The 17,411-nt window shown below is 36.2% G+C and overlaps 1 protein-coding gene across 3 annotated transcripts in view; it reads left to right on the top strand.

Annotated features, from left to right (window-relative positions):
• Window positions 1-16,035, top strand: part of SLC39A6 (solute carrier family 39 member 6) — a 45,252-nt gene extending 29,217 nt beyond the window's left edge. For all 3 annotated transcript variants that reach the window (XM_069075850.1, XM_069075867.1, XM_069075856.1), the window contains exons 8-10: window positions 4,882-4,962; window positions 9,121-9,311; window positions 14,712-16,035. In XM_069075850.1, the coding sequence (XP_068931951.1) occupies window positions 4,882-4,962; window positions 9,121-9,311; window positions 14,712-14,864 (425 nt within the window). In that variant the 3' untranslated portion in view covers window positions 14,865-16,035. The remainder of the gene's footprint in view (window positions 1-4,881; window positions 4,963-9,120; window positions 9,312-14,711) is intronic.
• Window positions 16,036-17,411: the final 1,376 nt, after the last annotated feature.

The raw sequence follows: 17,411 nt of genomic DNA on the forward strand, positions 1-17,411 counted from the left end.
CTCTTGTATTATGCTTTCTAGATTGTCGTTTTCCGTGTTCTCCATTTCTTTATAGTGGTGGCTGCTAAATTGTGTGTGATCCTGACTGTATCCTCAGTACTTGAATTTTTTCTAGCTTCTTTCAGTAGTATTTTTTTCTTCTTTGATCTCTTAGCTCTTAATTTTGGCTATAATATCCCTTGGAGTTTTTATTTTGGAGAATCTTTTGGGAGGTAACTGGAGGGTTCTTTCTATTTTCAGTTTGCTTTCTGATTCTGAGATCTGTCTTTTAAGATTTCTTGAAATATGAGTTTAAGGTTTAAAAAAAAATTTTGGTCATGACAAATCAAGTAGTGCAATGAATTTCTTTTTTTTTTTTTGCCTTTTTGGAGGGCAATTGGGGTTAAGTAACTTGGCTAAGGTTACATGGCTAGTTTTTTTTGTGTGGGTGTTAAGTGTCTGAGGCCAGAACCGAACTTGGGTCCTCCTGACTCCGGGGCTGGCACTTTACTCACCTGCACCATCAAACCACCCCTAGTGCAATGATTCTTAAATTTTGTTTCTCCTGGGTCTGTTTTCCAAGTCAGTTCTCTGGCAGAAATTCCTTACATTTTCTTCTATTTTTTGCTAGTCTTTTGACCTTATCTTAATATTTCCTGTTTCATGGAATCATAAGCTTCTGTTTGGTCCATTCTAGTTTTCAGGGAGTTTTTTTCTTGGGCAAAGTTTTGTGCCTGTTGTGCCAAGCTTTTAATTCCCTGTCCAATTCTTCCTTCCATAGCTTTCATTTCTTTTCCAGCTTTTTTATCAAGTGTTCTCATTTCACACTTAAAAAATTTTTTTAAGTCTTTTTTAATTCCAGCTTTGTCTTTTTCAGGTATTCTAGGTGAATTTGTGCCCAAACTATGTTTTTATCTATGGTTTTGCTTCTAGATGTTTTGGAGTCATCGTCTTCTAGGTTTGTGTCATGGGCATCCCTGTCACCTTAATAACTTTTTTATGTTGGAATTCTGTTTTTGTTTGTTCAGTCTTCCAGCTATTTTTTTTTATTTCAAACTTCATGTTACAGACTGGCTCCATGCACTTATTGATGTTTAATATCAAATTTGTAACAAAATTCTTTTATGCTAAAAATGTTTTTAGAAGAGGGAGAAAGAAGATAGAGCAGGAAGAAGTACAGTAACTTCAAAATGCCTCCAAACATACATAGAAATTGAACTGGGCTGAATGCAGATGGAGGAAATCCAAGAAAATCACTAGGCTATTCCTGTTGTTACTTACTATGGAGTATTCAGTGTTATTCTAGGATTTAACTGAGTCTGGGGAGATGTACCGTTAGTGCTTCCAAAGTGTTCTGATCCAGGGCAAAGTCTGATGCTACCTCTTTGGTCTGAGCTCTGCAGGTTCCTGGCATGAGTTTGGGTGTGAGTAGCAGAAGACTGTTGCTGAACTGCACAACTCTCCACCTGAAAAATTCTGATTGAGAGTTAGAATTGCGGGCTTCCCTTTAGTCTGGGATTCCTGCCAGGAATTCATCCATAGGCTTGAGACTGGATTAGAAGCTACGACTAAGACCCCACTCTGCTTTTGGGATCTGACCTTCACTACTGCTGCTTCTGAAGTGTCCACATACCTCTATCTCCTTGTGCTGACCTGCAAAAATTATTCACTGTGACTTTCTTGAATTCCCCCATCAGGATTCAGTCTGGTGCAGTTTCTACATCTGTTTGGAAGGGTTTTGAGGGGAAGCTTGGCATATTTTTCCAGCTATTCTGCCACCTTGACTCCACCTCCTCTTAACCCACTTTTAGAATTATTTTGAACATCTTTGTTATAAGCTTGATTGTAAATATCAATGAAAGCAATTATATTTGCTTTACTATTTAAATTTAAGTAAAGGAATTTTAATCCATAAAATATCTTAATTTTTCAAGCACTCGTTCAGTTTTCATCAGGAATGATTCCTGATTGCTTCATTCCCATTTACTTTTCTTTGTACATGACTCTTTTTTGTGTATCTGCTGTGTGGCTGCATTTTATTTATTTTCTTTTTTTTATTATTTTTTAGTTTACATCATTCATTTCCACAAGATTTTGAGTTACAAATTTTCTCCCCATTTTCCCCTACACACCACCCCAAAACAGCCATCCCACTGAATATACCCTCCCCTAATCTGCTCTCTCCCATATCTTTCCCAATTCCCCCTCTGACTTTCCAGTAGGGCATGGTGGATCTCTATGCCCCAGTGCCTATATATCTTATTTCCTAGTTACATGTAAATTAATAACATTTTAAATATTTGATTTTAAAACTTTGAATTCCAGATTCTTTCTCTACCTCTCTTGTCACCCACCCTTACTGGGAAGATAAGAAGTTCAATATAGGTTGTACATGTGTAGCTATGCAAAACATTTCCATGGTGGATATATTGTGAAAGACTGACTATATGTCCCTCCATCCTATCCCACCCCCCACTAGTTCTATTCTCTACTTGGATCCTGTCCCTTTTTAAAAGTGGGTGATTCCAATGAAAGCAGCCTGCCCTCCCTTCCATCATTCCCCTTCTCATCCCCTTCCCCCCTACTCTCCTATAGGGTGAGATACCCTATATACTGTATATGTCATTCTCTCCCTAAGCCCAATTCAATGAGAATGAGGCTGACTCATTCCCTTTTACCTTCCTGTTCTTCCCCTCCATTATAACAGTTTTCCCTTGCCTCTTCTATGAGATAATTTACCCCATTCTATCTCTCCCCATCTCCTCTCATTATATTCCTCTCTGATCTCTTAATTTCACCTTTTAAGTAGAATCCCTTCCTATTCAACTGATCCTGTACCCTCTGTCTATTTATAGCTGTACACATATGTATGTATAAATACATACATTCGTGCATACATTTATATAGATATACATTTCTGTTCCCTTCAACTATTCTCATACTAAGAAAAGTTTCATAAGTTACAATTACTGTTTTTCCATGTAGGAATGTTAATAGTTCAACTTTGATAAGTTCCTTATGATTTCTTTTCCCTGTTTATCTTCTCATGCTTCTCTTGCTTTTTGTATCTGAAAGTCAGATTTCCTATTCAACTCTGGTTTTTTCATCAAGAATGCTTGAAAGTTCTCTGTTCCATTGAATAACCATATTTTCCCCTGAAACATGATACTCAGTTCTGCTGGGTAGGTGATTCTTGGTTTTAATCCCAGCTCCTTTGACCTCTGGAATATCATATTCTAAGCCCTTCGATCCCTCAGTGTAGAAGTTGCCAGATCCTGTATTATCCTGATTGTGTTTCCACAATATTCAAATTGTTTCTTCCTGGCTACTTGTAATATTCTTTCCTTGATCTGGGAACTCCAGAACCTGGCTATAATATTCCTAGGAGTTTTCTTTTGGGGATCTTTTTCAGGAGGTGATCAGTGGATTCTTTCAACCTCTATTTTGCCCTCTGGTTCTAAAACATCAGGGCAATTTTCCTTGAGAATTTCTTGAAGGATGATTTGTAGGTTCTTTTTTTTTTAATCATGGCTTTCAGGTAGTCCAATAATTTTTAAATGATCGCTCCTGGGTCTCTTTTCCAGGTCAGTGGCTTTTCCAATGAGATATTTCACATTGCCTTCTATTTTTTCATTTGTTTGGATCTGTTTAATAGTATCTTGATTTCTCATAAAGTCACTAGTTTCCATTTGCTCCAATCTAATTCTGAAGGAATGATTCTCTTCAGTGACCTTTTGAGATTCTTTTTCCATCTGGCAAATTTATTAGTTTGCTGCTCTCTCTGAAGCCTCCACATGCTCTGGCACACTAGTCACATACTCCAGGACCTCCATCCCAGACAGTGATCCAGATCCAAGCAGATTAAAGCAAGAGCGATTACTCCTCAGAGTGGACACTTGGTCCCCCTAAAATCTTCAGGCCAGGAGCTCTGAAGCAGCCATGTGGTGGTGGCTGCATGGCCACCACACCTCAACCACTTCTCCCTCCAGGGAGCAAAGGCCCGACTGCACTCCCAGATTCCCAGGTCCCAAAGTCCACACTGCACTAACCTCTCACTTTCTCCTTAGCATCTATGGGTTGATAATTCTGGAAACCACCACAGCTGCTGGTGATCTGAAGTCCCTCTATCTGGCAGCTGGTTGTGGCTGCCCTGAGGCTAAAACCTTTGTCTGAGATGGGGCTGGGCTCAGCTCCCAACATGCTGGGCTGTCCTCAGCGGGAGGTTAGCTTCTCTCTCTCATTTTGTGGGTTCTGCAGCTCCAAAGTTTGTTTAGAGTCATTTTTTACATGACTTGGAGGAGGTGGGAGCAGAAGCCCAGAGAAAGTCCTGTTTCTGCTCTGCCATCTTGACTCTGCCCCCACTGTGCTTACATGACTCTTCTTATAATATTAGTGTTATATGATTCCTTTTTCACTCTGTATGTCTGCTTCTCTACATCTCCAGCTGTATTGTTTTGAATTATACTTGTCGATTTGGTTATCAGTTTGCATCTGATTATTATTGAGCCACATATTTTTTAAAATAATTGTTAACTTATTTCTTCTTTGGAAAATTGTCAACATTCATGTTTTTTATTTTTTTGTTCATATTTTAACTTGTGCTTGTATCAAGTCATTGGAAGTATGCATTAGGACAATATTAAGTTCTTCAAATATCAAAACATGACTTTACCATCTTGATTATGATTATTTCTACTAGTTAAGAAATACTTAACCGTATGAATGTAATGGAAACAGTAGAGAGTAACTTTCTGCTTTAAAGATTTAATTTAATTTGTTTTTTTTAATGTCATAATTTTTAAAGATTAGACTTTATTTTACATAGTCCCTTAAGTGATGCCCAAAAAAATTACTTATTAGTCAGATTCATAATTTCTGATTCTTTATTTGTCCTTTTCACAGGGGCAGCTTTTACTGAAGGATTATCAAGTGGTTTAAGTACTTCTGTTGCTGTCTTTTGTCATGAATTGCCTCATGAATTAGGTAAGAAACATTTTTAATTTGCATTTTTAGGATACTCATGTGGACTATTCTTTTATTATTAAACTATCAGAATTTTTTGGATCTTTGTTCCTTTGAATCTAGTCACCAGGTGTAATGATTTCAGAAAGGAGTAAAGATTATTTTGCCTCAGAGTAGCAGATATTAATTCACTTATATTTGTACCAGTCAGTTCTTCAAAAGACTTTGTCTGAACAGTTTTTTCGTTTGATCTTCTTTACCAGTCATGAGCATCTAAACAAATGCAGTGATACTCAAATGATTATGTGACCTTATTGTTTGGGAAAGTTTCTGCCATCAGTGCAGATCACAGTCTATCTTTGCCTGCCCATCCTGTGAGACTTAGCCATATTCTCCCATAATTGCACCCAAATTTTCCTGGAGCAGTTCTTTGATTTCACCTGAAATCTTAAGGATACCAGTCAAGCACTCTGGATATCCACCTATTATCAATCACCTATCTCATGTGACCAATCCATCTTCTCTTCTTATTTGGCATTATTTTGTATCTATTTATTTTAAATTAAATTTATCTACTTTATTTTCTTCTCAATTTAATTTGTTACTTACTATTGTCCTAACAGACCCCTCTTCCCAACTTGTCTTTTATTATCTCATTTTAAAAATTAAAATTATATTGATATTTTTTGGTTTTATATCTCTTACATTACCTTTTCTTCTTCTTTTTCTTCTTTTTGCTTATTGGAAGGCATTTGGGGTTAAGTGACTTGCCCAAGGTCCCATGGCTAGTTTTTGTGTTAAGTGTCTGAGGCTGGATCTGAACCCAGGTCCTCCTGACTCCAGGGCCAGTGCTCTATTCACTGTGCCATCTAGCCACCCCTCTCTCACATTATCTATAACACTTCCCTCATCCTCTCTCAGAGAGCCAAACATATCTTATGACTAAGAGGGGAAAAAATTTGAGCAAAACAAACCAAACTATTAAAGACATCTGACATTATATGTAGTGTTACATACACATGGTCCTTCCCCTCTGCAAAGAAGTAGGGAAAGCTTGCTTCTGATAATTTTTCTTTAGGGCCAAGCTTTGTTATGATTTCAAATCATTTAGTTTTGGTGGTTTTGTTGCTTTTCTTACCATTTATATAGTACATTGTTGTCATTGATTATATTGCTTTTTTTGATTCTTCGGCTTTCTTCACTCTTTAGCACTCAATATAAGCCTTTCCCTGCATTTGTATTTTATCATATTTAGCATTTCTTGTGGCACAGTAATCGTCTATTATATTTGTGTATCATAGTTTGTTCATACATCTTCTAACCAATGAGCAGCCGCTTTGTTTTCAGTTCTTTGCTATCACAGAAAGTGTTGGGTGGCTAGGTGGCACAGTAAATAGAGCACCTGCCCTGGAGTCAGGAGGACCTGAGTTCAAATGCAGCCTCAGACACTTAACACCTACTAGCCATTGGTCAAGTCACTTAACCCCAATTGCCCTGCTTTTCCCCCTCCAAAAAGCAAAAAAGAAAAAGAAAAATTGTTGGTATAAATATTCTGGTGTAAAATAGTACTTTTTCTGTCATTAACTTCCTTAAGGTACATGTCTACATGGTGGAATCACTCTGAGTCAAAGGATATCAATACTTCTTTGAATGATTCTAGATAACTTTCTAGAATAGTTGTATCAAATCATTCTCCCCACCAACAACATATTAATGATCTTGTCTTTCCACCCTTCCAACATTGACTATTCTTATCTTTTTTCATCTCTGACAATTTGCTAGGTATGAGGGGAAACCTCAGTGTTACTTTGTTTTGCATTTCTCTTATTATTAGTGATTTGAAACATTCTTTCCTATGATTGTTAAGAGTTTGTTATTCTTTTAAGAACTGTTTTCTCATATGCTTGTGCCACTTATCTATTTGGGAATGGTTTTTGGTCTTATATAGACAGTGGAACTATATGTATATTTTAGATGATGGAAATATGTATCTTAGATATCAGACTCTTTATCAGTGATAGTTCATACAAATTTTTTTGTTTGTTTTTTATACAGAGGCAACCACTTTCCTTTTTATTCCAGTTGCATTAATTTTGTTCATGCAAAAGTTTTTCAGTTTCATGCATTCAAAATAATCTATTTTATCATTTGCAAATCACATAGTGTCTTGTTTGGTTAAGTATTCATCCCCCCAAAATAGTACTTCAGACTTAAAACCATATTATAAAGTAGCAATCATCAGTAAGTAGAATCTGAAATAATAAAAGCCCAATACCCAGTGTTCAATAAATTTATGAAAATATAAATTACTTAGGAATGAATTCCTTATTTGGTAAGAACTGTGAAAACTGTAAAGCAGCCCAGAAATTCACTGCTAGACATAATTCAGGCAGGTCATAGATAAAAAGAAAGTTCCCATGTACACCTAAATGTTTATTAGTAACACTTTTTGTGCTAGCAAAGAATTGGGAACAAAGTAAGTGTCCATAAATTGGAAATGGCTAAACAAATTGTGGTACATTAATGTAATCAGATATTAGTGAGCTATTAAAATGATGAATATGGAAAAAAATTAAATACCCACCATGAAGTGATGAAAAATTAAGTAGAGCCAAGAAAAGACTGTACACAATGACTATAACAGTGTAAATAGAACTACTGTGAAACAAAAAGAAAAAATAAATTTGCAAAATTACAAAGAACAAACATGGCCCTTATAAAAGATAAGAGAAAACACATTCTCCCAACACTTGACAGAGATGAGAGGTATGGAACATTGCATATATATTCAGATTTTCTTTCATTTGTTTTACTGATTAACTTTTTAAAAAGATAATTGTGGGGCGCCTAGTTGGTGCAGTGAGTAAAACCCTATCCAGTGGGATGTCAGGAGGACCCAAGTTCAGTTCCGGCCTCAGACACTTAATACCCACGCATACAAAAAAAAACAAAACCATATATCCTTGGATCATGTAACCTTGGGTAAGTTACTTAACCCGAACTGCCCTCCAAAAAAAAGCATAATTGTTCTGTGCAGTGGCTCTCTAGGAAGTGAGGGGGAAGTGATGCTGTAGTGCCAATGCAAAATTTACAGCACCCATGATCACCATAAAGGCCGTGACTATAAATATTCCCCTACAGTGCTCAATCACAAAATATAACAAACTCTTGATATAGAGGACAGATGCAAAGCATTCATTTAGACAGAAGAAAACCATATGCCAAAACCAGTAAGCCGATTCCATCATAGTAGTAAAGTTAATAAACCATAACAACACAGAGAGCCACAGCATCCTTTAGCCTATATAGGATCTATATAGGATCACAGAAACCAATATAGGATCAATATTTACTCACGAGCCTATCTGACTCCTTGCCTGAATGTCCTCTCCCTCAACCATCTAGTCTAGCTCTGACTCCCAGGTTCCTGTGGGCTCTGATCCACCCTTCAGCAAATTCCTCCCATCACAGGCTCCATGTGACTACACTCAGCCTATTAAGGGGGCAGAGTTTATTTTCAAAGCAGGGAAGGTCTTCAGATTCCCCTAGGTCTATTAAGGGTCAGGGAAGATCTTCAAATTCCCATTTCCATTATAGATACAGAAAGGGGAAATACAGGTAATGTTAAAGATGAAATATATCAATGTAAATGTATTTTAGAAAATTCATCTGCAATCATTATCATGTAAGGTATATGATCTTTATGGCATAATTTTTAATTATGTCACAAATACATTCTTAATTTACTATGGTGTAAGGTGTAAGTCATTTGTCTAAACATAATTGATGCCAGAATGCTGTCTATGATTTTTATTTTATTCATCAGTGAGATAACTTTGAGTTCTTTTTTTTACTTGTGTTCTTTTTTTAATAAATTACAGTTGCCAAAAACAATATTTTGGTGAATCTTAATGGAATTGAAAAACTTTGCTTTTAGAAATTAAAGAATTTTTTAAATCTCACAGTATAAAGGTCTTGGCCTTTTGTGAAAGCTATAATTTTGTCTAATTTGTTTTTGTCTGAATAACTTAGTTTTGTTAGAATGTATTGAACTTGGTAGTTTGTTTCTCTTTAAAATCTAAGATTGCCTTTTTGTGTGCACATTGAGTTAGCTTTATGTTTTTTGTTAACAATAATAAAGGAAACACAAAATGGCTGTTTTTGTTTCTCTTCACCCAGGTGATTTTGCAGTTCTATTAAAAGCTGGCATGACTGTTAAACAAGCTGTTCTTTATAATGCCCTGTCAGCCATGCTGGCTTATCTTGGAATGGCAACTGGAATTTTTATTGGTCATTATGCTGAAAATGTTTCTATGTGGATATTTGCACTTACTGCTGGCTTGTTCATGTACGTCGCTTTGGTTGATATGGTAAGTTTTTATGCAATTAAATCACATTCTCTGATCATAGCAACCAAATAACTAAAAATAATCAGCAAGAGATTAGTTCTGAAAAAGATTTTATACAGAATGTAGCAGTGATAAAACTTGTGAGGTTTTCCTGAGGAACACATGGAGCAGCTGCTTTTCTGTAGACTGTTAGTATCTGATGCCAGCCATTTCCTTTCTAACACATGTGACAGTGTTAACAATCCCACCTTCTTTTTCAGGCCTTGGAAGTCCACACAATTAGTTTAAGCTGAATAGAATATCAAGACAGTCAATCACCTCTTAGTTATTTGTAATTATTTGGAGAAAACTTAGGACAGTTAAATCAATACTTAAAGTAGTAGCAAATCAAAAACTTGGCTGTGTTAGTGACAAGCTCTCTTTGCTTCAGAATACTTAAAGACCATTGCTAATTAATAAATGAACACAATTTCTTGAACAAAACCCATATAATAATTGCTGGGAATATTTATGAAGTTCAGTGTGAAGCTTCCATTTCCCGAATCTTACTTAGTCTTAGTTAAAGAGGCAAGAGAGAAGGGAGGAAAGAAGTTTCTGATTTAGTCTGAGAATGTCAGTATGCTAGCCATGTAGGAAACAGTGGTGTTAAAAAACTCGCCAATCTTTTTTTTTTTTTTAAGCAATCGGGGTTAAGTAACTTGCTCAAGGTTACACAGCCAGTTATTTTTGTGTGGGTGCTGAGTATCTGAGGCCGGAACCAATCCCAGGTCTCCTGATACTGGGGCCGGTGCTCTTACTGCGCCACCTGGCCGCCCCCAAAAACTGGTTAATCTTGATTTTCAAAGGAAAGAGTATTTTCCTTAAAGTTACAAATACTAACCCTTTACTACAGAAAAGAATTATTTTGTTTCTGGAGTCTTTTAAAACCACCTTGGAAATTCCCACAGTGTAAAACTTTTTTAAGATGTATACAAAGAAATTGAGACAACACAATAACGAAGTACATAAAAATTATATTATGTTGTTTGAAATCTTGGACAGCTCGTGGCACAGTGGATAGAGTGCCTAGATTGAAGTTAGGAGGACCTTTGTTGAAATCTAGCTTGAGACACTTACAAGCTGTGTGACCCAGTGCAAGTCACTTAACCCTGCTTGCCTAAGTTTCCTCATCTGGAAAATGAGCTGGAGAAGGAAATGGCAAACCACTCCAGAATCTAGAAAACCCCAAATGGGGTCCTGAAGAGTTAGACACAATTGAAAAATGACTAAACCAACACAACAAAATTTGAGATCTGAGAAGACAAAGGGTTACTGATACAATGCTACAATATGGTACTGAGCTATGAAGAGCTATGATCTTAATTTTAATATTATCAACTAAAAGAGAAGACTTTTCAAAAATATCCTTGAGGAAACTTAGAGCCATTATTCCTGTTTTTTGAGAAACTGGTTCTATTTCTCATTAGACTCAGAAGTGACCTTTGCAGATATCTTGTTCAATTTCTACCCAAAGCATAAATCTCCTAATGATATTATAACAGGGAATCATCCAGCTTTTGCTTAAAAATTTTCAGTGATAGAATTCATTCTTCCACAGGGCAATCTGTTCCTCTTTTGGACAGCTCTAATTGTTAGAAAAAAATTTCCCTTATGTGGAGCTAAATCTACTTCCATATTATTTCTACCCTATTTGATTCTCAAGGTCTCAATAGAACAATACTAATCTCTTACAGGTGATAATCCTTTAGATATGTGAAGGATTTACTCCTGTTCCCCTAAATTTTCCCTGCTGAGATTAAGCTTCATTTGTTTTTTCGTTTACTATCGTCGACTTTATCTGAACACATTTCTCATGTAATGTTCCTCTGAAAATGTGTCACAGTTCAACAGTACTTCTGGGTGTGATTTGACTTTGTATCAATTATTCTAGCTGCATCTCTAATGGATCTTGTATGTAGGCAATTGATTTTTTTTTAAGCCCAAGTTCAAGATTTACCTTTTTCCTTGTTTAATTGCACTAACTTCAGCTCATCCTTTCATTCAGACCTTTTGATAACCCAGTTCTTTCATACAATGGAATTATAAAATTGCTAGAAGTAATAATAAATTTTAGAGGTTGTGCTTATGGAAAAACTTGCTGCTTTCTTGAGCTGCCATTGCATCAGCACTTGTAGCTTCTCAAACATCCTGATTTTAAACAGGATGAACCTTTTTTTAAATCCATGAACCAGCTTTCACTGAATCTCTGAATTTCTTACCTTTTGATCCCTTAGATTGTTTTTTAAATTCTTAAGTTTGAAAGATCATAGGATCATAGATTTGGAGGTAGAAGAGACTTCAGGGGTCATAATGTTCCACCCTCTTGTTTTACAGTTAAGGACATTGAGGCCTAGAGAAGTCAAGTGACTTGACCTCAGTCCCACAGCTGCTAAGCTTCTGAGTCAGGTTTTATACCAACATCTTGCTGACTTTCCAATCCTTTAGCTACAACCCTACCTCACCTGGCCCAACCCTCACCCAAGTTATTAATTCCTTCTTAGAGTATTAGTAATTTAACCTATACTCCTTCATAAAGCAGCCCCTCCCTTTTTTTGACCTGATATCTAATAAAACAGTATATTTGTTGATATTTAGATAATGCTTTATAGACTACATTATGTGCATGTAAGTCAACTCCAAAAGACTCATGATGGAGAGAGATACCTACATTCAGAGAAAGAACTAGAAAGAACAGAGTTTGAATGCAGATTGAAGCAAACTACCTGCTCTCTTTCTTTTTCTTGTTTAGTTTTGTTTCTTCTTTCCCATTGTTCATTCCATCTGATACAATCCTTCTTTATAAGCTGACTAATGTCTATGTGAAAGTATTTGTAGATCATATACTTGACTGTATGCCACCTTGTGGAGTGGGAAGGAAGAAAATTTGAAACTCAAGGAATTGTGGAACTGAATCTTTTAAACTAAAAGTAAACAAACAAATTAATAAAGACAAAAAGAAAAGGGAAATAAATACATTAATTTTAAAAAGAGTCAGGTTAGAATTTTAGAATTAGAAAAGAAAGGACCTTGAGATTAATTTAATCCAGCCTTCTCTTTTCCAGAAAAGTGAAAATAACTGCCCATAGTCACACAGCTATTTACATCAAGCATTAGAACCTGGGTCTTATGTAAATGTTATTTTTGTTGTTCTCATTATCATTATTTTAAGCATTCTACTCAATATAGTAGGACACTGCCTCCTGTTGTGTTCTTCCTTACTATAGTCAATATAGGTTTCCTTTGAAATTCTTCATAGTTAGTTACCAGTTCTGTTCCCTAGGGCCAAGTAAAACAAGTCTAATCTCCTAAAAGACAGCCCTTCAGATATTTGAAGATGATGTCATGTGTCTTCTCCCCTACCCGAAGTCATGTCTTTTCCTCACTCAAAAATGCACACACCATTCAAGTCACCCATCTCTGGGCTCTTTCCAGCTTCTCAATGTCCTTTGTCCAAAATTGAGTAATAATGTTTGTAATGTAATGTAAAGCAAAGGCAACTTCCCAAGATTCAGAATACCAGCATAGGTGCTCTCCATTTTATTCAGTGACAAACCAAGAACAGAGAAGATCAAAACATGACATCATTCAAAATACAGCATTTACTAAGTGTGATTAAGTAATCTCCAAGTACTACCCCACCCCAGGACCTTCCAATCATTCAATCAATTACAAAGTCCCTGTTCTAAATGCTACTCCACCCCTAGGCTATACCTTCATTTAGTCCACCACAAAGCCCCTCTTCTCAAATGGAGATTAGTTTCCAATCTAAGTAAAGTACATTCATTTGCTCAACCATAGAACACATAAAGGTCAAAAGTTCCCCACCCCTGGATCACAAGTGAATCTACCCCAGAGTTACATCAAGTTTAAGCACAGCACTTAATACCCAAATGGAGGTCTTTTCTTCATCTTGACATGAGGCAAGTTCTCAGCTATCTTAGTTCCTGGGGAGACAAGGCTTAGCAAGGCCACAAGATGCATTGCCAGTCCCTTCATTAATTCATCCTCTGTCTGTAGAACAGTCCTAGAACCCCTGAAAAAATTAGCAAAACCTCTCCCAGGATTTCTGTAAACATACAACAAGAAAATCCTTCTTCAGGGCTTCTGAACCAACAGAAAGGTTCCCAGACCCCTGCAACAACAGCACTGTCCTTCACCAGTAGACAGTATTCACTCTATCTGCAGGACAGTCTCCAGACCCCTGCAACAACAGCACTGTCCTTCACCAGTGGACAGTATTCACTCTCTGTCTGCAGGACAGTCTCAGGATCTCTTAGCCAACAGCCAGGTTCCAGGACTTCTTCAACAAAAGGACTGTCTTTCACCAGTGGACAAATCTGGCAAAACAACATCAAAACAGACAGACAAAGTACCAGCAAAACAGCCATGTCTCCTCAGTCCTTGGCAGCTCAGGGGGCAGGTCTCAAAAGTCCAGGGCAATTCAAAGTGGCCCCCAGCAATCCTTCTCAGTCTCTCTCTCTGCCTCCACGAGGTGCTGCTTCCAAAAAGTTCTTCTGCCTCTCTCTTGTGTCTCTCCAAATCTACCACCAGCTCCTCCCAGTTCAGGACTTTCTTTTCACGTCAACAAGTCCATCCCACAGGTGGGATTAACAAGCTCTGGGTTTTAACACAATCAATTTGAAAACCAAGCCAATACAGGGGAATCTTTAATTGCCATTACTATCACAATGTTCCAGCACAGATCTGACCAGGATAGAGTTTTGTGGAGCCTTTGATTTGGAGATAGTACCTCTATAAATTCAATTATACAATCCTAAATTTGACGCCGAATCTGTAGAATCAAGTCTTTGAAATAGATATTTACCTATTAACTTTTCATTTTAAGCATCAGTCTTATTTTATGTAATATTATTTCTATAAGCCAAACAAGAACATCTTCATAACCTTACTACATAAACAATATTTTTCATAAATTTATTAGAACTGTAGGAAACCCTAGAAAGGTTTCTTTCTAAGTAAGCTAAGGCCAGGGAAGGTATTAACTTCCCAAGTTAATAATGCCAGTAGTGGCAGAGCCAGGAAATACACTAAAATGAATTTATACTTAAAATATTAGTCTCTAATACTTTATTATAAATCAGTTTTTTAAATCAGACTTTTTAACTATATGTTAGGGAGAGAATGTCTTGATTCATGATTGTTCCAAGTCTGTGCAATAAATTATGTTTAAATGAAATGCTGCAGTTTTATAGGATGTATAGCTTTGCTTAAATACAGCCTTTATAAAAATCAGTTAGGAAATCATTTTGCAGTGTTATTACCATTTGAATTGGTATATTTTCTCTAGTATATTGTTCAAAATTTATATCTGTTAGACTGGAAGTTTTAGCATTGTAATGATTTTTTCTTTTCTTTTTTTAGGTGCCTGAGATGCTTCACAATGATGCTAGTGACCATGGATGTAGCCGCTGGGGATATTTTCTGTTACAGAATGCTGGGATACTACTGGGTTTTGGTATTATGTTACTTATTTCTGTGTTTGAACATAAAATTGTATTCAGTATAAATTTTTAAATTGTGTCATTAATGTTAGAATAAATCTTTTCTACCTGTTTGTTGTTCTATTTCAGATATAGGTCATAGCGGGGAGCTGGGTTTTGTTGGTTTTTTTGGGTTTTTTTTATATTTAGAGTTTATACTTAGTAGTACTTGAAATTTTGTATTAAGTATTACTGTTGGTTTTGACTGTAAAATTGGCTACTGAAGTAACAAAAGGTACGTCTTGATGATATTTAAGTTATTCTGTCTGGCAATATAGCTATGATATTAAGGTTTACCAGTATTTACAGCTTTGCTGTGTCGACAATTGATGTGGTATGGCATGGCATGATCTATATATAACTCAGTTTAAAAAAAAATACTTTTATCTGACTCCTTCAGAAATTACTTTCTAATATAGTTTTGCTCTTACCAGATTTTAAACCTTGAAGTTCTTCTGTAATCAGGGCTAGTGGAGTCCTCATTATCCTAAGATATTCTGTCTGTGGGAAATGGAATATCTATACTTGAAATCAAGATGAGGAGACATAAAAAAAGAAAAGGACCTATGAAGCAAGAGTGGTAGACTGGGCGTACTATGATAATGACAAAAAAGTCATTAACTCTTTAGCAGGTGAGGAAAGAAAAGAATGTGAAGACTTTGAAGTTGAGTGAAAGATTAATGGGTACACTGCAGGAAAAAAAACATTTGGGGCTTTGATGTTTTAATATTCATACTATACTCAGGTGGATACTTAGCCCTCTTTTTCTAATGACAGAAAATACGAATAGCTTAAATGAGATCATTGTAATACCAAGTAGTGTAATGGTTGACTGGAAAAAACCCAAGTCCTAAACCATAGTGTGATGGGATATAGCTTAGACAGGAAGCTCTTGCTTCTCCAGAATAGTTTGGAAATGGGATGGTCTTATGATTTGTGACTTGCCCTATATGCCTGTACCTACACTGCTAATTTTCAAAGGATTAAAATACAATTACTTGTAATCACAACTACAAGTACTAAATCCCAGAAACTGCTGAACACAATTTGATCTTTCTTTTCTTAATTAAGAAGGTACTTCATGATCTTGAAAAGCCTCAGGGTCAGCATTTTGGCCATTACTTATTATTTTATGGTACTTAAGTTGTGACCCTGTGGCATGTCCTGAGAAGTTTGTTTGTTCTTTAAATAAATCTTTTATATCAGCTTCTTGTCATTTGTATAATTTTCATAAAATGAGAGTGGAAAATGTGGAAGTGCATAGATTCTGAGACGACATATTCTGGCTGCTTTTCTGTAAACTCATATTAAAGACTAATTTTTGCCACATTTTGGCTTCTTTATCAGCAACACTAGGTGCTACTTCAATTACCTTTTAAATTCAACCTATTCTACTGAATTTTCATTAAATTTTCTTGTCTGTATTGAAAGAGGGTTTGTCCACTTAAAGACCACTTAAAGAGTTTCTGCTCTTATATTTGGGTCAGGGGTTCTTTACCCTTTGTATGACATAGACTGCTTCTTAGGGGTCAGGGTCCTATATTTCGGCCAAGGCAGCAACCTGCTGAGATCCCTTTCAGTTCCAGACATAGAATCCTCTAATCCTGTGTTTGTAATAGGCTGAGTAAAGTAGCAGAATCCAAGATAAATCACAAAGATCATCAGCTTTTCTCTAAAGCATTAACAAAAAGTTGAAAAAAATGATAACTACAAAATGGACAAAATATCTAGGAGTCAATCAACTAAGACATACCTAGGATTTACATAAATGCAGCTATTAATACTTTTTACAGAAATAAAGATACATAAATTAGAGGAAAGTTCACTGTCCTTGGTTAGGAAGTGTCAAGATAACAAAAATAAATTTTGAAAAATCAGACTTACAGTTTCACTGGTATAGAGAGGAAGCCTCTTTTACCACTGAAGAACAGGAACTGCTCTGCAACTTAATAATCTTAAGAGAGTTACCTGGAGCACAGAGTGCCCGCTTGTGACTTTCCCATGGTCACACCGCTAGGACTTGAACTAGGAGCTAGAAACTTCTGCCTCCAAAGTCAGCTCTCTATTTACTGTGCCATACTATCTCTAATAAAAATAACTATACTACCTAAATCCACTAATAAATGTAGTACTGTGCCAGTAAAAATATCAAGAAGTTGCTTTACAGAACACTTCAAAATAGTAACATTCATTTGGAGGAATAAAAGGTCTATAATTTCAAGAGACATAATGAAATAAAGCAGGAATGAGGGAATGTGAGGCATAGCATTTTCTCAAACTATTAGAAAACAGCAATTGCCGAAACTATCTAGTATGTCTTTAATAATACGAAAGTTGGTCAAGAGAGCCAACAAGATAAGCAAGACCTAGAGGAAATCAGATATAACAATCCACTGTTCAGTCAACCTGAGAATTAAAACTACTGGGGAAATAAGAGTGCCAGCCCCAGTGTCTGGAGACCTGGGATCGGTCTGGCCTCAGATACTCTGCACCCACACAAAAAATAACCGGCTGTGTAACCCTGTGAGCAAGTTACTTAACCCCGATTGCTTAAAAAAAAAAAAACTACTGGGGAAATTGT

This window comes from Petaurus breviceps, unplaced genomic scaffold (assembly GCF_028583685.1).
Source record: "Petaurus breviceps papuanus isolate PSGF00001 unplaced genomic scaffold, PetGlider_PUasm1.0 151, whole genome shotgun sequence".
Taxonomy (NCBI): Eukaryota; Metazoa; Chordata; class Mammalia; order Diprotodontia; family Petauridae; genus Petaurus; species Petaurus breviceps.